The sequence below is a fragment of the Gymnogyps californianus genome, chromosome 1 (genome assembly GCF_018139145.2).
Source record: "Gymnogyps californianus isolate 813 chromosome 1, ASM1813914v2, whole genome shotgun sequence".
NCBI classification, from domain to species: Eukaryota; Metazoa; Chordata; class Aves; order Accipitriformes; family Cathartidae; genus Gymnogyps; species Gymnogyps californianus.
This window is the reverse complement of record NC_059471.1, coordinates 174297932-174321843: the sequence shown is the minus strand read 5'-3', so window position 1 is coordinate 174321843 and position 23912 is coordinate 174297932. Positions and strand designations below refer to the sequence as shown.

The window sequence follows — 23912 nt, the reverse complement described above, 5'->3', positions numbered from 1 at the left end:
CTAGGAGGAGTTGTTTGATCCAACCCATCCATTTGCTGGGCTGTGTAATAGTAGTACAGGGTAAATCATGCCACACCTGCAACTCTAGTCACACGAGGGGTAAAAGGCCACACAGAGTGGGTACGAACACGGGACTGCAGTGGCCACTTGCCTCTTTTGGGAAAGTGGGTGATGTGGGAGCTTCTCTGGTTGGGATTCAGGGAGGGTGAAACAAGGTGAGATGAGAAAGGGTGCTGTCAGGAAGAGCAGGCTTCCAGAAACGTCCTCGTAGAAACTGAGGCGCTGGTAAATGTTGGTACCCTCTGGGTTATTGCCATCTGAGGGATTATCCTGAAAAACATCTCATTTTTGAGCTTAAATGGTTAAAAGGAAGGATTTTCCTAGCTCCCATGATGCCTTTGGGATCTAGTCCTTGGATCTTGCCTCTACTTAGAGGCACCCGAATATCTTAGAAAATCTGTCTGTAAGATCTCAATTCAACATGATTTCTGTGCATGGCCAGCTTATGATGGCACAGACCCCCTGGTGAAGCCAGGGCCATGCATTATAAATCCAGGTGTGTGGTTGTGTACCTTGGGCTATAGATGGCAATCATTTCTTCTGTTTTTGAGTACCATACATTGCAATGAAGTTTTGATCTGTGATTGTACCTTTAAGAGATAATCAGTACCTAATAAATAATAGCACTTTAAAAGTGCTAAAAAAGCACAGTTAGTCATTTGCTGATTGCATAAGTGTAATTTTGTCACCTTTTTTTATAGTATCTTAAAATCTGTACATGAAGGGTTTCTGTGATAATTTGCTATTGTATCTAGTTTTATACTGGTAAACTTTCTGCAGAATGATTTATGATGTTATGTGCCATCTGCTATGAATTTTGGTAAAACTAATTTATCCTGCCTAGATATGGTTAACGTTTTCAGTATGAAGTTGGTTTCTGGAGTGTTTTCTTTTAGCAAGAGGCAGGTGGTGCTTCAAACACTCAAGGAATGGATTTCAGACAGAGTTTGGATTTCTCTTTTTAGAGGATTTGGGGATCTAGTTGTAAAATACAGCATTGGATCGCCATTTCATGAGCAAATAGTTCTCCAGACACAGATCCTGCTCACTTGCTTTTGATTTTCTTCGAAGCATCACAAATTCTTTAGCTTAAAGATATAAAATAGAGTGACTGCAGCTCTACGGCCTCAGGACAAGTATACGGGATAGAAGGGAGGATTAAACATTGTACGGACACTGTAGCCGTATAGGGCAGTGCATATATACGTGCAGTAAGGAAGTGCGTGCGTGCAGCAAGCAGAGCATCTCCAGAAGCAGTGCTGCTTCAGGGGCTCAGCAAAGGCAGCAGGACAGCTCCTCAGGGAGCGTGGCATGGCCCAAGGGTGGTCCCAAACAAGCAGGTGACAACAGCAAAGGGGAAATAACGTGCCTGCTGGGCTGAGGAGCCACCAGGCACAGTAGCAGGTTGCTAACAGTGTGTTATGGTCTTACGTGGTGTCTTGGTTTCAGCTGGCATAGAGTTAATTTTCTTCTTAGTAGCTGGTACAGTGCTGTGTTTTGGATTTAGTGTGAGAATAACGTTGATAACACGCTGATGTCTTAGTTGTTGCTAAGTAGCGCTTACCCTAAGTTAAGGATTTTTCAGTTTCCCATGCTCTGCCAGCAAGCAGGTGTGCAAGAAGCTGGGAGGGAGCAGAGCCGGGGCAGCTGACCTGAACTAGCCAAAGGGGTATTCCATACCATGGAACGTCATGCCCAGTATAGAAACAGGGGGGAGTTGGCCAGGAGGGGTGGATCGCTGCTCGGGCATCGGTCAGCAGGTGGTGAGCAATTGCATTGTGCATCACTTGTCTTTTCTTGGGTTTTAGTTCTCTTTTTTTTGTTATATTCCTTTTTATTACAATTATTGTTATTATATTATTATTAGTATTGGTTAGTATTATATTTTATTTTACTTCAGTTATTAAACTGTTCTTATGTCAATCATGAGTTTGTTTTTTTTGCCCCCGATCCTTCTCCCCACCCCACTGGCAGGGGGCAGGGGGAAGTGGCTGCGTGGTGCTTAGTTGCTGGCTGGGGTTAAACCGCAACACGTGGTAAATGTGGTGGTTGCATTTTTTTGTCATTCCCATTAGTTCTTCTCAAAGCAATTGTTAGAAGGCACCAGGCAAGCGGTTAAAGTAAATTAAATCTATTTTTGGCAATATAAACATTTGTATTGCTCAAGTTTTAATGAAATAATGTCTTCGTTCTTTTGGCCATGTGTCTCTTGCAGTCTGTTAGTAAGACTAAGCTCTGCTTGTTGGGGTTTTGTTGTTAGTTTTGCTTTGATAATAACAAAAAGAAGGAAATGTCCATTACACAATGCAAAATGTATATAAAATACAGGGAGCTATTTTGTTTACTACATGGTTTGCCTTTTTTTTTAACAAATCTTCCTTTCTATATTGCTTTCCATATATGCGTGCCCAGAAGAAACTCAGTCTTGAGAGGTATAAGTAGCAACAGCCTTGAGTAGATCATCTGAACCCCCTCTACCAGCAGCTCTCAAATTTGAGAGGGGATGTGAAACTTCTCTGGAGGAGGGAAGAGGTAAAATAAAAAAACCCAAACAACTTTGTATATAAAACCTCAAATTCTACTACAGTTGGAAATTGCTCTTTAGCAGTTTAAGATAATTGAATAAATAGCTTAAAAAAAGATTACACTTTTAAAAAGTAATCAAAATTGTATAGGAATCCTGTCATTCTTTTTGCTTGGATAAATAATTGAGGAAAAGTTAGAAAAGACGAGGTTGAAGTAAAAGGTTAATTTTCACGGTGGAGTCACTAGTGAAGTCCTGCAGGGATCTGCACTGTGTAACATATTTGTAAGTGATCTGGAAAAATATGTGACTGGCAAGAAGAAAAAGTTTATTGATGTTAATAAATCAGGGTAGTTGTCCTGGTTTCGGCTAGGACAGAGTTAATTTTCTTCCTAGTAGCTGGTATAGTGCTGTGTTTTGGATTTAGTAGGAAAAGAATGTTGATAACACACTGATGTTTTTAGTTGTTGCTAAGTAGTGTTTATACTAAGTCAAGGATTTTTCAGCTTCTCATGCCCAGCCAGCAAGAAGGCTGGACGGGCACAAGAAGTTGGGAGGGGACACAGGCAGCACAGCTGACCCAAACTGGCCAAAGAGCTATTCCGTACCATATGACATCATGCCCAGTATATAAACTGGGGGGAGTTAACTGGGAGGGGGATCGCGGCTCGGGAACTAACTGGGCATCGGTCAACGAGTGGTGAGCAATTGCATTGTGCACCACTTGCTTTGTATAGTTTAATTCTTTTAGTATTGCTATCGTCATATTATTATTATCATTATCATTGTTTTTCATTCCTTTCTGTCCTATTAAACTGTCTTTATCTCAACTCACGAGGTTTTTTTTTTTTTCCTGATTCTCTCCCCCATCCCAGGGGTGGGGGGGCAGTGAGCGAGCGGCTGCGTGGTGCTTAGCTCCCGTGGGGTTAAACCACGACAGTAGTAAATAATAAATAATAAATCAGGACTGTCTGTATGAGCTGCAGAAGGACTTCATGGGACTCAGTGACTGGCTGTTAAAATGGCAGATGAAAGTCCGTTTTGATAAATGTAAAATGATGCACACGCGGAAAACCACTGCTAACTTCACATATAAAATTGTGGGTTGTCTTACCAATTGCCACTCAGGAAAGAGATCTGAGAGTTATAATAAATGGTATTAGATGTTCTAGAGAAGGAGATAATGAGCAATAAGAAAATATCACTATGCTATTATAAAAATCTCAGTGTGCCCTCAGACTACACAGGCTCCTCTAGTACTCCCATCTGAAGACTTATGTAGCAGAATAGGAAAAGATTCATGGCAAGGCAACAAATGTGATCAAAGATTCCCAAATGGCTTCTCTACAAGGAATGTAGATTGCAGAGTAACCTAGGACTTCTGTTTTATTTTTAATTCTTATCATTTATCCAACATCAGAAGACTGATGACTGAAGGAAGATGCAGTTCTATATTAAAAGACCTAGAGAAAAGATAAGGGCGTGATAAAAGCCCATGAGTGGCATGGGAAGGCAGAGAGGGAACGATTGTTTAATGTCTGTCCCAGGAGAGCAACTAGAGGGCACCAAATGAATAAAAAAAAAAAAAAGAAAATCAGTTCAAAACAAAAAGAAATGGTTCTTTGCACCATGTGTAAGTAAACTGTGAAACTCTGCTGCAGGATGGGTGGTTGCTGAAAACAGTGGCTTCAAAAAGCCCCTAGAAAAATTCATGTAAGAGAAATTAATCAAGGGCTACTAAATACGATGAGACCCGGTTTTGGTTCAATAAGATTCCGATGAAGCTCCAAGTTGCTGGAAGCTGGACGACAGTTATTGGGGGGGAGCTCACTGCAACGCTTGCCCCACCTTCCGCTCTTTGGAGTTGGATTACGAGGCTCCTAGCTCTGGTTTCAGCCGGTGTGATCCCTCTGATCTTTAACGTTCTGTTCTCTTGAAACCACCAAAATACGTATCACCAGATGGTTTTATAGCCAGGTAGCATGCAATTTTCTAGAATTACATCCTAGCAGTTGATTCAGTATTGTCTGTATGCTACAGACAACATGCAGACATTGTTCTTTGTCTCAGTTATTGCCCATTCACTTCATACAGTCAGAGAGTCTGCTTGGCTTCTGTGCACTAATCTTTAGCAGTTACTGTCCTGGTGGTAGATGTTTTTGTGCTCGTCAGCTAGATTGTTGCATTATGCAGCATCTAAAATTTAGGCTCCCTATCTGATCTACGAATCTAGGTTCCCTCTGTAGTGAATGAAGAAAGAGAGGCGTTTCCCATTAACAATATTCTGAGATGGGAGAGGTATAATTACCCAATATATTTTCTTCAGTGACAAGTTGGGAATAGGATGTTCCTACAGACAAACCAAGAAACCACAGTACTTTCAATGGGGAAGGTGAGAGAAAGGTTTTATGCTGCTTCAATGGATGAAGCAGAAACCTGTTAAAGCTAGGGTGGGAATAAAGACTGGCAATGCAGAGGGGAGAGGGATGGAGGAGGATGATTAGAAAATTCTTCCACTGTCTTCACTGGAAAAAAAAAAGTATTATATTTTGTCAGTAACCGTTACAGAGGTGAGGTGAATCACCCCTTGGAGATAATTGTTCCTTCCATTAACTGCAGAGGATCATGCTTGGCTTAGACCAGAAACCTCTATTTTAGAGAGATGTTAGCTGCAATTAATTGCACCTTCACTGACACTGGCCTCTGAAAAAAATAATATCAGTTGTTCTGACTGACTCCTGAGTCACTTCAGCCACTTCAGCAGTTACTTTTACAGTTAGAGAAATCTGTCAAATCTTCATCTGATTTGACATTTGGAACTATCCTTTTTTCCCTCTATTTTTTTCTCCAGCTTTGAATATTGTAATTCTTTGACTCTTGGCTTGCAGAGCAAATTTGCTTTAAGATTGCACTCATCTCCTTAGTAAGCCAGATCAGTATTACTCCTGAGTAGCTGAGCTGAATAATTTACTAAAGGCAAGATGACTGCTTCTAAATCATGCTTTGGAGGTGTACTAATTGTTATGCAGATAGCTGCCAAGGGTTCATTAGTTCAGCAAAGAATCTGGTTGGAAACTCTTCAGTATCTCATGAAAATCACTTGCACTTCTGTTAGAGCCAATGACTTATTTCCCACATCCTTGCTCCATTCAGATTGAAGCTAATCATCCTAGATTTAGCCAGGGACACAGGGAAGAAACCAGTAACAGCCGCACCAGCCTCAGTGGAAGACTTGTTTACAGATGTCAGGAGATTATTATTTGAAGCTTTGAAGCAATCAACATACATTTTGTCAAAATATGTTTTTGGCCTTACTTAGCCTTAAAGTCTTTGACTTTAAATTTGGCAAACAGTTATGTAATCACACTGGCCAATTCCAGGATGAGCACAGGTCTCGTTTTACCCCTCTTTATCCAGGATTGTAACCCTTATCAGAGTAAGTGGCTTTCTAACAGAACTGCCGAATTTGGGCTGCTGTTAAGCCCCGTACTCAGAGCATGAAGACTGAACAGGAGATCTGGCCCTTGCCTCCCGCCCACGTGCTGTCTTTGCACCTCACATTTCATGGAAAAAAAAATGTGAAGGTTGTCGGTGCCTGGACTTTACCACTGGAGCTTGCCAAAGGTAGGACTGTTTTATCATCCTGGCTGCCTTCCTCTGTCGATGTCCTTTTCTCTTTGAAACACTGGTGCCAGTTTTCTGAGGTTTCCTGTATTTGTCAAGCTGGTGCTTCTTGGTTGTTGCCTTCTCCCAGGTCTTTCAGAGAGGAAGCTGCCTGAGAAGATAAGCTGTAGTGTACAAACTGTAGCTCCTAGTTTGTGTTCCCTACTGAAAAAAAGGAAAACTTTAAAATACTTGCATACTTATGCTAAATATCAAAGCCTTGGTTAGAATTTGGGGAGAAAGAGGAAAAAATTATAGAGTGTCTAGAAGGGGAGAAATAAAATGCCACTACAGCTAGTCCATAGATACACCTGGATCTAATGATCTGGGACTGTGTTTGGGTGCCACTCTGGGGAAGGTAGTGCCAGGCAGTGGTACAGACTGTTAGCATCTTCGAGAAAATCACAGCTACCAGGGAAACCCAACTTGATGACTAACTTTGGCAAGTTCCCCCCTGAAAGCAGAGCAGCTGCTGCAGTGTGAGATACATGACTTGCATTAAATCGTTACCGCACCTGGTTCACATGGCTCCCTTCAGCAAGGCACGAAGACATGTGCTTCATGTTTAATTTACTTCAGCGCGGGTGATACACTTGCCTAATGGTACTTTGTGTAATTTTTTCATCAGCACATGTATAATCTTCAGCAGCAGCAACAGTAGGTGTAGTATGATCAGACCCTGACTGTGTGCAGTCTACTAATCATATCAAGCAATATTTACATTAACCATAGAATTCTTACCCAGGTAAGAATATTGCTTTTATTGCTGTTATCCTATTGCTAGTCACCATTCTTAGCACGCAGAGTATTCACTCATGTGGTATTATTGCCCATGTCAAATGGAGCCTTTTTTGAACTGACCATTCACTGTAAAATGGGTGGAAATATGCTGAATGACTGTTGCGTACATCGGTGCGTGTCTGCTTTTTAACACTGGCAGAAAAAGAACTCCGCAGCAATGATACTGGAGTGAGCAGCTAAAGCTGCTATGAACATCGTTTTACACTAGGCGTCTCCCTTAGCGTATTTATTCAACTGAGAGCTGTACGGTGCCACGGCCCAGCTGAACGTAGTCAAATACAGGTAAGGACATCTAGATATATCCCTACAACGGAGCTGTAAACTTGCTATGTATACAGCGGAAACAAATCTAACATGTTTTGGAACAAATCATGGAAACTGTCTATTCAGTGCAATACAAAACAGCGGAGACAAATATTGCTACAAAAGACCTAGTCAGCACCTACATTTTAGTCTGGGCTAATTGATGTTTAAGCCACGTTCCTGTAAGCAGTTACGTTTATGTTTTCCTTTAGGGGTACTAAAACCCAATGCTAAATAGTTTAACTTCTTTCTGTCAACACTACAGACAAGATAAGCACAACATGCACAAAATTGAGGCCTGAAAGGTGGTGCTGGCGTAAGTTCTGCACCTGAAGCATGAAGTTAGTAGGGAAATTAATAGTCCTCTGCACGTTTGGTCCTTAAGAGTTTGAGAAAGGTTCTTGGTTTCTCATTGCTTATTGTTGAAAACTTTGAAATAGAATTTTGAAACAAATGAAACATTGGTTCCTGGATGTCTTTTTATAATACAAACATTTCCAGGCTGGATGGCTGAAGGCTCTAACTCTATGTTAGGATATTGCCAGGGGCTGGTTCCACATTTCCATCTCCGAAATCCCAGACAGACATGGGTCTCCGTGCCAGACATGCTGGATCTTCTTCACCTGTACAACTCACGCGGTCATTGTGTGCACAGTAACTCTGACCTACTGCACGTGTGTGAATTCACTGTGTAATGCATTCAAGCAGGTCTAGATGTCCATCGGTTCCAGACAAGGAGCTGTTGTTTCAGCCAGAGGAGATTGTACGGCTGTTCCACAAGCAGTGTCATTGCATATAGTGCTTTGTCAGCAGGGAACTGAATGAAGGTGAAAATCATCACCTGCTGAAAAGGAGCTGACTCAGGAAAGAGGGGACATTCTCGGTGCACCCTGACAAAGTTTTTTCCCAAGATTTATCTACCATTTTTCTACCCCCTCAACATATTTTTTTCCCATGTATTCCTCACGAATAGTTAAGTTGTTTTGTGTGGGGGAAGGAAGACAGCTGACTGCGGTGGCCATGGGAAGGCAGCTAATGGATACGGAGCGCAAGTGAAGTAGCAGAGCACTCCAGGAGGTAGACCTGGCAAAGCCTAAAAGCCATAGCTGGCTGAGGAGATTGCATGTGGTCAAGAAGTGTCACTCCTCAGCTAAGACAAAACTCGCATGAAAGAAGGGGAGGGGAATACTGCAGTGGGACAGCTGGAATAGCTTTGTGGTGATACTTGGGCTCCAGTCAAAGGGAATTTGGGGGGCAAAAAAGTGGGGGGATTAGATACAAGTAGACTTGGGATAGGAGAAAGATCAGTGGGAGAAGTACCTCTGAGTTACTCTCATCTGAGGTGGACCCACCCTTACCCACCAAATTGTTCATGGCTACCTTAACATACCCAGGATTCTTCCCACGCTGTTTCTCGTTTTAGCTAGGCATCTTGCCTTATTCTTACCAAAACTGGCTACTAGACAAGTGGCTTGTCCTCCCAACATAGAAAAGTAACTTGTTTAGAGAAAAATAATATTCTATATTCCTGGAGAAGTTTTCACGCATGTGTGAAAAAACGTATTTTCCCCTTTCTGTAGCACTGCACTGGCTACTCTCTGTACTTCAGAAGTTAAACTTTGTGTTTGTCTTTTATATTTCTTTCATTTCAACAGAAATGCTAGAGAAGTGACTCCTGGGATACAGTTTTTAATCGGACCAGCTTCCAAGCTAATTCTAGGCTCCCAGCTGGATTATTACAAGTGCAATAGTTGGTCTGGTTTGGGATGTCAAAATGAAAAGGTTGGGCAAGATTTACAGCTTCAGGCTTAACATTGAGTTTTCCTTGAAATAAAGAGGAATTTGTGGGTCTATAAAACATGCCCACTTTGAGGAAACATACTGAGAATTGCTGGTGGGGAGGAACTGTAATATGACTAATGAAGAAACTCTCTAGCACTGGGATGTGTTTGGGTGTCACCTTTTTGCAGACAGAATCCAGCTTCATCCAAGCCTCAGAGAGAGGAAGGAAGGAAGGAGGAAGGAAGGGAAAAGGTATTAATCTACCTTATCAGCTCTTTATGGTTTTGATAAAAGTAAGTGCAATTGCTGAATCATATGCTTCCCTTTTGGTCAGATGAGTTGGTAAGAGTGAAACTAACTATAAGAAAGTAAATTAAAAGCAGATTGGAGATTAAATCCCTATGGGATTTTTTTCTCTTGGATTTTGGCTGCTCCTTATAGACGACTTCTGCTTTTGTAATCTTTTTACTTAATTCTAGATAGCTGCAGGCTCCTAGATTTCAGAACTGTTCAAGTTTTGCTATGACTCTTGGTATCACAAATTTCCTGCCTTAGAAGTTTGATGGCTTTCATTTTTGTGCATGTCTGCCTGTAACCAAAAATCAAAAGCAATTGTTCATCTTTTTGGCTGCAGGTATTTTAAAATGCACACACACTTGCCCAGTGTTACGGGTAGCAGTAGAGACTTCTGCTATTAGCATGCACAGACTGAAGCTGCTTGTAGTCTGCTCCTGTATATACCACAACCAAAGCATTTTGCTAACGATACCTGCACTGAGCTCTTAAATTTCTTGTTTCAGAACAGACATCTGTAGCAACAGGAACCTCCTTACAAACCAGATCACGCGTAAGGCCTATTAGTCATCTGAGCTATGCGCATAGAGGTTTTAGACTAGGGAATTCACACACTGGTGGCTGCATATTTAATTAGGAAGCTGTGTATGCGTCAAGCAGCAAAAAACCCCAAAGACATTACTTACTTCAAGTTAGTAATTTAGGCTGTTTAGTCAGTGGCTCTGCTTATAAACCCTTTTACGGGATGCATTATCCTGTTTTAAGATAGATGTCAGAGACAGGTGGAATGAATTGCATTTGAGGGATGCCTCTAACTCTCTGTTGACCATGGAAACAGTCAGCGTAAGCTCCGCAGCTTGCTTTTAGACAGCTGAAGGTAAAGGCAATGAATCCATTGAACGTATATCCAAATCTTTTTGCTGGTTCAGAGCACAAGACTGCATTTGCTTCATGGACAAGAAGGGTGAGCTTGGGTCTGCTTGCAACTGTTTGAACACACCCCTAATTCGTCCTGACCTTCTCATGGAAAAGCATAATGGGCTGAATACTCACTGGGCTTGAAACTTGTTTTGTTTTATTGAATGCTGGATACGGAAATGGTCTCACTAATGCTTATGCAGGGACAGTACCACTTCTTGCTGATAATCCTCTGCTTATATACAGAACAATCCCCTTAGCTCTTCTAGACACAGTTCTGCATTAGGAAATTGGTCAGTTTTCTTTTATTATCCCATTTTCAGAAAGATTCAGAAAGAATTGCTACTTTCTGAAACAGTCTCTCATCCTGTAATAAATCTTCTATGAGCTTAATAACTATTTTAAAATCTGAAATTATGCTTAAAATTATGTATTATTTCAAACACAGGCAAAACCACCCTTCTTCTTGTTTAGCATTTTTTTGTTCTAGGAACCTTCTTTGCTCATAAGATCTTAATTTCATTTAGGACTCTAAAATCCCTAAAGTTAGTAGATGAATAAACAGTTTATTCTCCTGCAAATGTGGCATATAATTTGTGCATTCTGCAAGAGTTCCCAAAGGTTCCTAAGTCAGATTGGAAGCTGGACTGTGATAAATACATATAAAAGGTACGGTGTATAGGACTAAGAGTTCTGCAGTATCATTCACCAGGGAACTGCAGGTAGATTTTTGTGTAATTTCTTCCACTCGTGGGCATTCATTGGCCTTTCATCTATGATTTGTCACTGTAGAAGGAAAAGAGGAAAATGCAACCCGGTGAGATTTTTGCCTTATCAAGGGCTATGAAATCCTTCAGTCCCCTATAAAGTGCCAGTTGGATCAGATGTCGCAAACAGAAAAACTACGGCTAGCACAGCAGATCCATCAACGTAGGAAGTAAATGCCACCAACCCTGAATCTCTATTATTATTAGATCTCACATCTGGATCTTTGGCATAAGTGAACATGATGCAAGACCTTGTAAAAATCACGTGGCACCCCTTTGGTTACTGTAATGAAGAGACAGAAAAGACTTGTTGGATCTCCTACCTCTGTTTGCTGCCAGTGCAGAGAGACATGAGGGAGCCCCAAGGGTAAAGGTGAGCAATAAAACTCACGAAGTTGACTGAAGGAATATCAGTTCAGTGTAGTGAAACATGAAATGTCAGGAGACCAATCAGTTAAAATATGATGCACAAGTACTTGCAGACCTGCACGTGGAAAGTATTGTCCTCTCTGCACCTCTTTTGGGTCCTAATTCAGCAATGCACATGTGGAAGTGCCTTACTGCATCAGGACCAAAGACATTTAAATTACAAATGAAAAGACTGTCTACAACTAAACGCAGATGATAGGTTTAGGGACACAGGTTATTCTGTGGTGAAGTGGCTATATGTTTTATTGATCAGTAAGGGGCATGAAAAGTGACCCTTAAAAAGTTATTTCTTCCTGCTTCCACTTCAAATTCATTGACAGTTGTATTTTACTTACATTTTTCTTTCATCTTATTGTTGATGTTAAATGTTGGCAAAGACTAGAATGTTAATTTTAGTGAGTATAAATAATTTATTGAGTAATAATATATGAAAATGAATTTGATATGCTTCTCTAGAATGACACTCTATTACTGAAATTTATTAATCAGCACATTCCACTCCATCAAACCTAAATTTTTTGAGGAAGAGGAGGGGAGGAGGTGGAGAGGCGGTTTGGAAAAATGCAGTACAGTGGGCTGACTAAATCTGAATACTTGGTCTCTGAAAATGCAGCTATCTGTAATTCAAATCATACTGATGAGATACAGAACAGTTATATGCAGTCATAATAACAATTTATATACTGTCAATATTAATAGCAGTGTCTGTTTGAGAATACAGTATTAAAATAGGTACGTACAATTTTATTAAGTATAAAAAGACACCGTGCAGAGCACAATACAATATATTTCATCTTTAATTCTGGTAGTTCTCAAACTCCACTCTCTTAATTGATATTGTCACCAATGACCACTGGATAGAATTACTTCTCTGTATAAAATGAGGCTTCTCTGGATGAATTCATGCTGTTTGGTTTTAAAAATACAGTAATTTCCTTTCAATGGCTACTTACACTAATCAAACACTGTCAAGACTGTTGGCTAGCCTGCATTTGGTTTTTAACATATGCTATGATACTGCCAATTTCCCCTGTTTTGCTTTGCCTCTCCCTGTTTGAGAATAGATCCTTCAAAATATTGTTTCTGACTTTGTTCCAAGTTCACAACCAGAACACTGGTTCAGACCATTTCTACATTCCTCACGTTACTAAACCTGCACTGACATCAGCTGGAGTTTTCAACATACACGGGTTCTCCCCTAAGCTCCTTTTCTCCCCCAGTCTTTTCTAATGAAGCATAGAAGGCATGCTGAAAATGATTATATTTTAGAATTTGGGGGTTCCATTTTCTTATTTTCTTGAAAGTAGATGACATTTATAGCCTTCCAGCTTTGACTATTTTCTTTGGAAAAGCAGACATGTAAACTTAAGAACTTAGTTATATATTTTGTTTGCACATTCCAATTTGGTTTGATTAAAAAAAAAAGTCAGAACTCTAACTTCAAATTGATTTAAATGATAATGTGCGAGTCTTAAAAGAAACAACTTACACTTCCTCCTCTCTAAAATATATTAACATTAGACTGGAAAATAAATTAAAGAATACAGAAAAGCCGAGATTATGCTATCACAGTAATATCTGCCAAACAAAGCTTGGTCTTTTGCTAACATTAGCTTACGACATTTGCAATACATGCTAAGCAAAGACCCTACTTCTCTAACAGGTACATTCAGACAATATATATTTTATGGAATAAATATATAATATATCCAGTTATAGATTTCTGAATAGTAACTATAATAGATACAAGCAATACCTACGTTTAAAAATACAGTTCTAGGATTCCCTAACTTTACTACTAATAAAATTAAAATTGACCTAAAACTTCCTCACTCTGTTGATGCATAATAAAATATATGGAAACACCAAGAGTAAAAAGCCAATTGCTTCTACAAATGGAATACTTTATAAATATAGTAAATTGCTATTTCCAGAGGGAAAATTGAAAATTATAAACAGGAAGTTAGGTTAAAACAGCTCTACAATATATAGTACAAAGTGGCTATGAAGCGTGACGTATGAGTTTGATGTCTGTGGCAAAATTTTGAACTGATGTAGTTGTTCATTTCTGGAGATAACTGTAGAGAAAGATTCTGTCCCCAAAAGCAGCCAATCTTGATCTCCTTAAAACAAAACTTTCAGACTAGAGAAAGCCAACTGGCCAATTTGTCAGAGTAAGGAGTGCAAGATTAGGTCAAACAGAATTATTTGGAAGCCCTGGACTTCTCTGTTTCATAGGGTTTACCTATCATGCTGTTCTCATTAGGAACAGAGTCACAGAAGTACTATGTATCTGTGACTGCCATGTGCTGAAAAGTCTTATCATGAAGGTACCCTCCCTATGGCTGTCCTAACTACATTATTCTTGCACTGTACATTCTCCAGATGAATTCTGTTTCATGTTCCTGTAGTTGTTTCCTTTTGCTGGAATACTGCAGTACAGCTCTAGTTGCTTGATTACTGAACTCTTGATCGAGGCTTTTTTTTCCTTGAGAATAACCTAGAATTAAAGAAACACATTTCTCAGAGCAAGCACAAGGAATTGAGGAATTAAATTGCTGGCTGTCTCTGCCTCCCTTTCTTCCCATTCAGTTTAAAGAAAAATTTAAAATCAGTAAAAATGCCTTACTTGCTAATGAAAAGATTTAGGTAACTGAAAAAATGAAAAACTTCACGTGAGACTGTGCTGTTTGTATGTCTCGTGCCATGCCCCTATTTTACACAGAAACCCAAAACTTATTTCATGAAATACTACTGTTTATACCTCCTGCCTGAGGTGAGGCCCTGACATGGGATTCAGATCCCACTCAGAGCCTTTGTATCAACAAAGCTGGAATTCTGGTGGTCACAGGACAGGGGGTCTACAAGGTGGGTGTTTTCCCCTAAATATCAACAGAGGTCAGTGCCAACATTAATACCAATGAAACCATCACTGCGAGCTTCAGTTTCTGACCATTTAGGGACCTTCTGAGTCACTTCTAGACTTTTACTGGTACAAACATCCTGTTTTGGAAACACCTGGTGTGAGATGTGGAGGATTGGCATGTAAATCATTGGGACATGCTTCCTACTTGATTTCATTTGGCCAAATGGAGCATATCTAGAAAAGTATTCATGTGTCCTGGTTTCGGCTGGGACAGAGTTAACTCTCTTCTTAGTAGCTGGTACAGTGCTGTGTTTTGGATTTAGGGTGAGAATGATGTTGATAACACTCTGTACCAGCTACTAAGAAGAGAGTTAACTCTGTCCCAGCCGAAACCAGGACATCATGTCACAAACTCTCACTGATTTCAGAAAAACTGCATATATGGAGAATCTCTGTACCTCACATGCCATGTGTTTTGACTACACTGGGAAACTTGCAAGCCTCTTGGAAGCTATTGTAATATTGAATATCAGTCAAGAGTGAATGAAATACTTCCTACCAAACTGGAGATGAGAAGTAAGCACTTGTAGGTTCCCTGCAGAGTAACCAGAGAGTGAAGTTTGGGTTCCCTGTAGCAGGGAAGGGACTAGGAAGGCTTTTCTTCACGTACCAGCAGCAAATCTCGATGTTCTGTTGCAGAGTGGTAACAGACTAGTTGAAAATACATTAAACTGTGTCTAAATCTGGTAGCATATTCTTGTCACAAATGCTCTGGTTTTTAATTAAAAAATGTTCCCAGGAACTACAGACTTCCTATGCAGTCTTGCTTGCAGATAAGCCGGAGCTGCACAGTGGCTATTGATCTCGGGGTTATTAGTTGGAAATTGGCTCCGGAATTTGTCAGGGCCTTTCACCTATTTTTAAAACTCATTTTTACTGGGACAGACCATGTGGAAATGCAACGAAGAATGAACTCTCCTCATCCTCACCACAGTAAGTGCTTGCTGGGGCCCCGAGGGTACCTCCAGCCCCCTGACCGTCCCCTTCGAGGCTCCCCCCACCCTGCCCACAGCCCAGGACCCCGTGTCAGCCCCTCGGGGCTCCCCTCACCCTGCCCACAGCCAAGGACCCCGTGTCAGCCCCTCGCGGCTCCCCTCACCCTGCCCACAGCCCAAGACCCCAGGTCAGCTCCCTGGGGCTGTCAGCCCCTGCCCCCAGCAAACACCACAGCAGGGCCAGTCTCCAGCTCCCCGCAGCCCTGCCCTGTCTGGCCATGGGCCCCACCAAGCCAGGCCCACCCGCGGGCCCACATCCCGGCCCGGCCCTGTCCCCAGGGAGGTGCCCAATGCTCAGGGCTGGGGCTGCCCCGGTGCCCCTTGGCTGCACCGCTCTTGGCTGGGACGGGCCCTGGTGCCAGGCCCTGCCCCGATGGACCCCTGGACCTCCAGAGCTGCTGGCGCAGGCAGGGTGCCATCAGTGGGCTTTAGGGAAGACCAATGAATCCTCTCACCTACGACATATGGTTTTGCTGTGTAGTTTGCTGCTGTTGCTGCTGCTGAATGAGCAATTGCTGCTGTTGCCGGCGCCGGGCTGTTCTCAGTTTTTCAAAGCGAGCCTCCATCTCGTCCAGCACCTTGGGAGTGTAGCGTACCACCAGCTTGACGCTGTCCTTAGCCGCCTTCAGTAGCTCCACCGCCTTCTCGTGGTGTTCTCCTTCCACGCTCTGGGAGCAGGGAGAACAGATTTAATAACGAAAATGCTGCTTTGATCTAGAGCTCTGTCCTCTCTTTCATACGGAAAGGCTGTTGGGGTTTTAGGAAGTTTCCACACCTTAAATTTTTCAAGAGACCATTAAGGGAAAGTGTTGAGTTAAGTAAGATTTATGCACTGCTTGGAATGTATTCATTTTCATATTTTAAATAACCCAAATCTGGTTTAGGTTGCATTACAAACCGAATTTCTGATCTGCATGAAAAGGAGGGGAAATACTCAACAAGCTTTATGCAAACAAAAATAACGTTAAAAAAACCTCAAACCCTGCAGTAAAAACCCAAACAAACTGTCTGCAAGGTACAAAAATAAAATCCTATTTAAATGTTGGTAAGAAATGAAGAAATTGCAAGTTTGAAATGGTAATTCCTTTCTTACACCCTGGCCCTGTTTGGATCCCACGGGGAACGACATGTGGTGATTAAGCAGTCGCTGAGCTGCAGGCGAAGGAGCATGCCCCCTGCTCCCGGGGACAACCTGCATCTTAGAGAGTTAATGGCATTGCTCACATGTTTAACATTTATGTGATATGGGTTCTCTACTGGAAATAAAATAGTCTTTATCTGGTTAGTTGTAAGCAATCAAACACTAACAACTGAAACATTGCAAGTTCTTGCTGAAGGAATATATATTTTCCCTCCCTTTCTGGAAAATGTTTTATAGTAAGATGATATCTGCTGTGAAATCAAAAGTATTCCCAAAGGAGCTCAAGCTCTGATTTCTGTGCTAACATTGTTTGAAACAGTGAATTTCCAAAAGGGGAAGGTGACTTGGCTGTGAAAAGAGTATTTAATTTCTACCATTAAGTGGACTGACCAGAGTGCTTTTCAGGCATGTGGATTGTTCCACATCTTAAGAGAAAGGAAGAAATTTTCTAATGGTGTATGATTGCCCACGTATGTTGTAGGCTATATTCCAACAAACAGAAGTATCTCTGCACAGAAAAAACAAGCCCGCACAACTGAGATCTTCACATGTATTTTTTACCATTTAAAAATAAGTAATTTTCTTCCCACATAAAATAAATCAAAGTTTTACTACATGCTGTGTTTTAACAGTCTTATGTATACCATGCTATTTAAAATGAAACTATACCCATAGGCTTCCAAAAAGAAGCAGCAGCATTCAAAATATTTGAAGTTCAATTCATGCTAAAAGAATAACTCAGCGTCATTATAGCAACTGTCAGAAGAAAATTCTTTCTATTTTCATCTCTCCTATTTGACTGAGCAGCATTGTGCAAGAACAGTGAGTAAGAACTACTTCTGCTGTGGCACACTATGAGCTAGAAATAATGAGTTAAGTATTAATACAAACAATTATTTCATGTCTGGGTCAACTGACTGGACTCAAGAGTTTCTACAGAAACATTAAGATGCTTCGAAAATATTAATGCAACTTGAATAGTAATGATACAGAATTAAGCTTAAAGCTCTGTACCATTACCAAAGAGGGAAAAATAACAAAGGCAAAGTAAAAGACAGTGCTGCTAAATACGAATCCTACTTTCCAAATGTACCTAACTCAGGTCTTAACAACTACAGTTTTCAGCTGCTATTAAAATGATTGCTATACTTGCTCTTAATGTCTTCATTGCTGCTTGCACTCATATTTCTAAGGCATTACAAATGCTTCACCTGCATAGCGGTAGCTGCACACCTGAAATAGCAGAGCACCTTGGAGTAGGGAAAAGGGCTTATACCAGCAAAGGAAGTTGTTTTGCTGTTTGAATTCTTCCGCCTCTGCAAACCTCTGAGGCTGTGCTGGCAAAGGACTCCTGCTGGTATCAGTCATGCCTGTACAAGGGATTTTGCTGACTGGATTATACTGGTTGGGGACATTGTGATGATCTGACACTAATGTTACTTTAGAACCACTCATCAAACATGGGATTTAATACATTTGTTTTGGAATGTATATCTTTATTTAATATGTAATTTTTTAATTTTAATTTTTTTTAATTTAAAAAAATTTTTTTTACATTTTAAATATGTAATTTAATATGTAACTTTTTATTACATATATCTATATATACTTATGCCTTTATTTCCATCATTGCATTTTTGATTTTGCATCAAAAAGAAGGATGCAAAATACTCTAAAGACAAGAACAGCTGAAAGAACTGCAGATATGGTGTGGGAAACACCAACCATTACTGTATCCAGGTTCACAGACTTGTCGTAGATATAAAATAAAAAACCCACACTCTCTTGCAGACAAAAAAGAGAATCTGACTGTTACCCCACAAGTTGAGAAACTGAGGAGAATATTTCTATTAGGTATCTGTAAACAAATGCTTGGGTGACAGATTAGCCATTATAAACCTGTTTTGCATCCCTTTCTGTATCTGACTCACACCAGGTATCTGACAAATGCAGAATCTTTGCCAGATATGAAGAGCCACCAGCAAGTGCCTATGCTGAGCCATCTGCAGGGCTTACTGCTTTCAATTTCCTTTACTTTTAGGGTGTGTGGGACAAAAGTATGTAACAAAATCCCCAGCATAATGAGAAAACACTTTTTTTAACATCCGGTGAAACAGCTCAAGGAACAGTCATCCTAGTCATGCTGAGATAACGAATCTGGATTCTGAACACACGGCTCTAATTTTATGTTGATAATTATAAAGTTGGATAACCACCAACTGCTGAGCACAAACAAGTTACAGATATTTCATTTTCATTTCGTGTTCCACTGCTGAGCCGTCTGTTGTATTGTACATACTGTATATTATTTGCTTTTCTCCAGCTAAATTAAGAGAAGCACAGAGTGAACTAGTCCCAGTGAACAATGTTAAATTTAGACCTTTTTCCTCCTGTCTCAAGCTGTCTGCAAACAAATTACCACTTCTATAATTTTGCCTTTTTATGAATTATATCGTATGGGCTTAATTCATCCCAAGATTGGTTTATGAACAGTTGCTCATAGGCATTATTTCAAGTATGCAAATGCAATTCAAACTTCAAATTCTGTTGTTTAGACTCTGAAAACAAAAATATTTCTGTTGCATCTCTGAATCAACTTTCTCATGTGCCTACATGCAATTGGGAATTTTATATTGTGTTCTTTTGCTACATCAGCTTAATATATATTCTAGAGCACATTAATGAAATTTTTTGAACAGAGTATCATGAAATAGAGGTGACAACAGAGTCAAATTCAATGTATCTTGACATCTGAAGGTTCACCCCTCTTATCCCCGGTATTTGGCTAGACGCTGTTGACAGTAAAAGGATTTTTCAATAACCGTCCATCAATTAGTGAATATAAACTCTTTTTATCTGCCTTTTTATTCACATGTTGAAAGAAGTGCTGAACAACAACAAAATTATTTGATCTACTTCCAATCAGTGAAGTTCAGGCAATTTACTTTATTAGATGTTCAGCTGATTCCTTCTTCCCTGAGACCAAATAATCTTTTCAGTGGGTTTTCTTTTTTTTTTTTTTGTCTTTTTTTCTCATTGTGTACTGGGGCAAGCAAGCTTCCAGACCTATTATTTCTCTTTTGAGAACATGATGGTTGATAGAAGAAGTGGTAAAAAGTCTGTCTGAAGTGTTGCACTGATATTTTGTTTCAAGAGAAAGGGAATAGCTATTGTTGAGAGAAACAGATGACACAACATGAAAGCATGTAGAAAACAGCCTTTTTTTCATTCTTTATGGGCTTGCAACAAAGAAGAAATTTAAGTTGGAAAGCCGTATATTTATGACTGGATTCAGGAATTGCTCCTACGTGCCCTTGGTGCATTTAAATACGAGGTTTATATGGAGGTTTTGCATGAAAAAGGATTATGTTTTCATTAAGAGCAGTGTAGGGTTATATGAATGAGTATGCTTACCTTTTCAGTACTTTACATTCCCTTGTAAAAGGGAACAAAAAGCAAAATGAAAGGCAGAATTTATGAATGAAAGACATATGTAGTCGGAGCCTTGTTTTTCCTCTCTATTCCAACAGCCCTTTTATTTTTACCTCCATATTGACATTCACAGCGAAACTACTGAAAACACTCCACCCTGAACTATTGACTTATATGAAAAATGACTACGTAAAAAATGTACCTTTTTACTGAGAATACATGCTCCCTGTATGTATACATTTGTACAGCTGATTTCTCTGACAAAGACATCATAGCTGGATGAATGTCACTGAAAGAAACCTGGAATGTACCTTCCATTGCAAATCAGCACTAAATGTGCTTAGCAAATTTCTTCTGATTTTACGTTCAAAGGCTCTGAAGGTGACAAGACTACACAAGTGCCACTGACGCATCACTGTGCTTGGAAAGGGCTGTGTGCCTCAGAGGCTATGAAGTGCAAGAACGACAAAGTCTGTTACTATGCTTTTACTGCAAAAGGAATTTGCAGAATTATCAGCTAAGAAAGACATAGCTTCCTTGGAAATTAAGCATGTGGTGTGGATTTGAAATGAAGCTCTTCAAGCACCCTCCATTACAACAGAAATTCTACTGGCAGAAAGTTGTCGATGCAGCTTTGCCTCACTGCACCACAAATGCACACTGAAGGTCTCTCACAGAGCTAATTCTTTTTGTTTCATGTGGCTGCATTTTGAACCGCAGTATTAGAACAGCTGTGAAAAATGAAAATCCAGATGAAAATGAAAGCTCTATCAAATTTCCACATACCACTCCATTAACCGAAAGCAGCTGGTCCCCCCGTTTGAGCCCTCCATGCCTTTCTGCCACTCCTCCAGGAATAATGCGAGAAATATAAATAGGTGAATTTTGTTCCTTTCCTCCCATGACATTAAAGCCCAGGCCTTCATCAGTCTTTGGCAGCTCCACCACTCGCGGGTGTGAATGGCCTTCGCTTGCAGCAAAAGCAGCAACTGTTGCCTGGAAGAAAAAAATGAGTGATTTGGCTATGTAGGGAGAACACTGATATACACTCTGTTGTTCATTTGCAGGAAGAATTCATTCCTGTGAAAACATTTCAGTATCTTACTCTGACTTTTTCTGATTATCTGAAACCGTTTTAAAAATATTAAGTTGCATGCTTTTGAAAGAAAGGAATAAGCAGAGGAATAGAGAGTTTAGGTGACTTGTCAAAGATAACGTAGAAAGTTAGCAGCAGAGCCAGAAGTAGGCACCAGGAAGCCTGATTGTGTGGTGGTGAACACTTATGATCACTAGTGCATTTCTTCTTTGCCTTTTCACAGCGAGAAAATTTATTACTGTGGGATAAGATAATGTGAACTCTACTGTTTTCCTAGTTGAAATAAAGTGGATGAACTGAATTGTTAACTCTCTGCTTTCAGAGGTACAGAATTATTTATTTTATTCTCTGGGCACAGAAAAAAATCCTAAAAGGATATTCTTATTTTAAAAAGTTTAATTTATAATCTTTATGAAATCTTGCAAACTAAATAACTCCTGAAACAGGAATATGAGTTTTTATAATATAACTGGATCAAAACTTTTATTGAAAAATTAAATCTTAAGACAATGGATTTATAAATCAATTAGAAAAATCCTAGACTGTTAATTTTACTTTAGCAAAAAAACCCACGTAACAAACTGTAAAGCTTGCATCCAGCAAAATATTCCATCTTATACTTCATTTTTCACTACAAGTATTTTCCTACTTACAGATCTTAGTAAGTCATTAAATAAACATTAAGAAAATCTTTTATCCTTTTCAACGTGTGTCTGTAGTCCAAACTGCTTGAACAATTCTGCATTACACTAATGTTTTTTGAGCATCCTAATAATGCTTATGCTTAATAGAAGCTAGTGGATGATGTGACATAATGGATCATTCTCAGTTACATGTTTTTGCACATGCAGACCTTGTCATCATGCATACGTTTTATGTCAGATGTGAATGCACTAGGAGAATGCAATGCAGACAGCCCAGAAATAACCAGGAATATTGCGATATTGAAACATTGCTCTGTAACCCTGCTGTTCTATATGAATAAGAAATGAGAATGGCAAGCACTAATTGGATTTCTCCCCATTTACTATACAGCACAGCAATAATTTCTATGTATACCTGCAGTGTAGACAAATCAGGATTTCATATACACATTTCCCTATATAGAACCATAGACCTTACAAATTTACATTGCCCATTAACTTTCAATTAGAAGAAGGTTAAAAACAGAACAGCCTACAGAAAAGAACGTTCTATTTAGTAAGGAAAATACACTGCAATTTAGTGTATATTAGGTTATTTGCTGGCTACTATACAGCTTGCTTCTCTAAAATACGGTAGAAATCATTTTGTAACACACTCCCAACCTCCATCTTCTGATACAGCTTTAAATTAAAATCTCTTAACATATATACATAACAGCAAGATCTTAGTTCCATTAGGATTTCAGGGAGTTTTATCACTAACTTCACAGGAGTTGGACCATAAAGAAATATCTCTAAAAAGATTCATGGCTTTTGCAGGCTTACCTGTTTTGCATAGTATCTGCTTACAACCCAGAAGATAGTGTTGAGTACAAAATGATAATGGGAAAATGAAAGCCATGGCGGATCTCCCTGTTTGGAAGCATCTATCTTTGTGCATGTTATGAAAATACAGAGCATATTTCATACTGGCACATAGAATGGGTTCTTTCATGGTTGTGTGAATTCCCTCAGAAAATTATCATTTTAGTAGTAACAGTAATGTAGCTGTCATGGTCTAAGGATATGAGAAAGGCAGATCCACATGGACAAAGAAACTATTTTATTAAAATAGGTAACGCATCAGAAAAAATGGGCTTGCGTTTGGCTGTGGAGTCTCTTGATCAGGCCACTTCTGTCCCTGTTCATCCTCACCACTTGCTTAGTACCTACAGTTCCCATTAGTTAAAAGTGGAATTTTGACTGTTTAGTTTCTATCTCCCAAATCATTGTGTCCTCTCTGGATGAGCTGTATGGGAAAATAGTCCATTAAAATATTGGTTGTTGCAGGCAGACTTCTACAGAATGAACCAGTAGACTTGCTTTTGCAAAGCAACTTTTCAAAAAGCATCAAATTCCATAAAATCATTCTCTTTTCTTAAGCTACAGAAGCAGCATAAAGGTTGAAATTTTCCATTATGATTGTTACCTGGGAAGTAGCACTGGTTCTAGACTCTGGGCTGCCACTGATGTCTAAATTTTCTTACAGTGTACACACGAATACCTGCAACACACACGCGCACAGTCAATTACTAGGTCACTTTGGTAACACGTATTTCAACAGTTGCACGTATCCTACCTTTGCAGTGGCCCTGGCTCGGAATTCGGGGCAGCCATTAACAGTTATGGTTTCATGCATGTATTGATACACCTAAAATGTTCATGAAAATAAAATGAAATTAATTATAGAAGCAAAACAAGGACTTTATATTAACCCAGACAGGACAGTCCCTTTCCCTCATAAGAGTATGTTTCATTAATGCTGTATTCATGCAATCACATAGTCAAGTGTCTGCTAAACTTGTGCATGCTTAGGTTTAGAGAGAACATCAATCCGTGTTTCTCATGACACTTTGCAAACTGAACTGTACATCTTCCAACACGATTCCCTTCCCACCTCTAGCACGTCATTTCCCAAAACCAGGACAGTTAGGTTCTATGTTATCAAAAATTGGTGTCTCCAGGCAACTGATTTGAATGCAAATGATCTGATCTGATTTGAGTGGTGTCTTAGCCTCCAACAATGGCTTCTTTGTTCTCTGAACTTTCCTATGAACTAAAGACTTAGGAGACTGATGTTAAAAAAATATGTAAGTTG

At 39.8% G+C, this 23912-nt stretch overlaps 1 protein-coding gene across 1 annotated transcript in view; it reads right to left on the bottom strand.

The window, feature by feature from the left end:
• Window positions 1-13444: 13444 nt before the first annotated feature.
• Window positions 13445-23912, bottom strand: part of LIN7A (lin-7 homolog A, crumbs cell polarity complex component) — a 44330-nt gene continuing 33862 nt past the window's right edge. The window contains exons 3-6 of the mRNA XM_050907230.1: window positions 23394-23465; window positions 20822-21031; window positions 15922-16130; window positions 13445-14041 (exon numbers count right to left, since the gene is read on the bottom strand). Coding sequence (XP_050763187.1) covers window positions 13999-14041; window positions 15922-16130; window positions 20822-21031; window positions 23394-23465 — 534 coding nt within the window. The 3' untranslated portion in view covers window positions 13445-13998. The remainder of the gene's footprint in view (window positions 14042-15921; window positions 16131-20821; window positions 21032-23393; window positions 23466-23912) is intronic.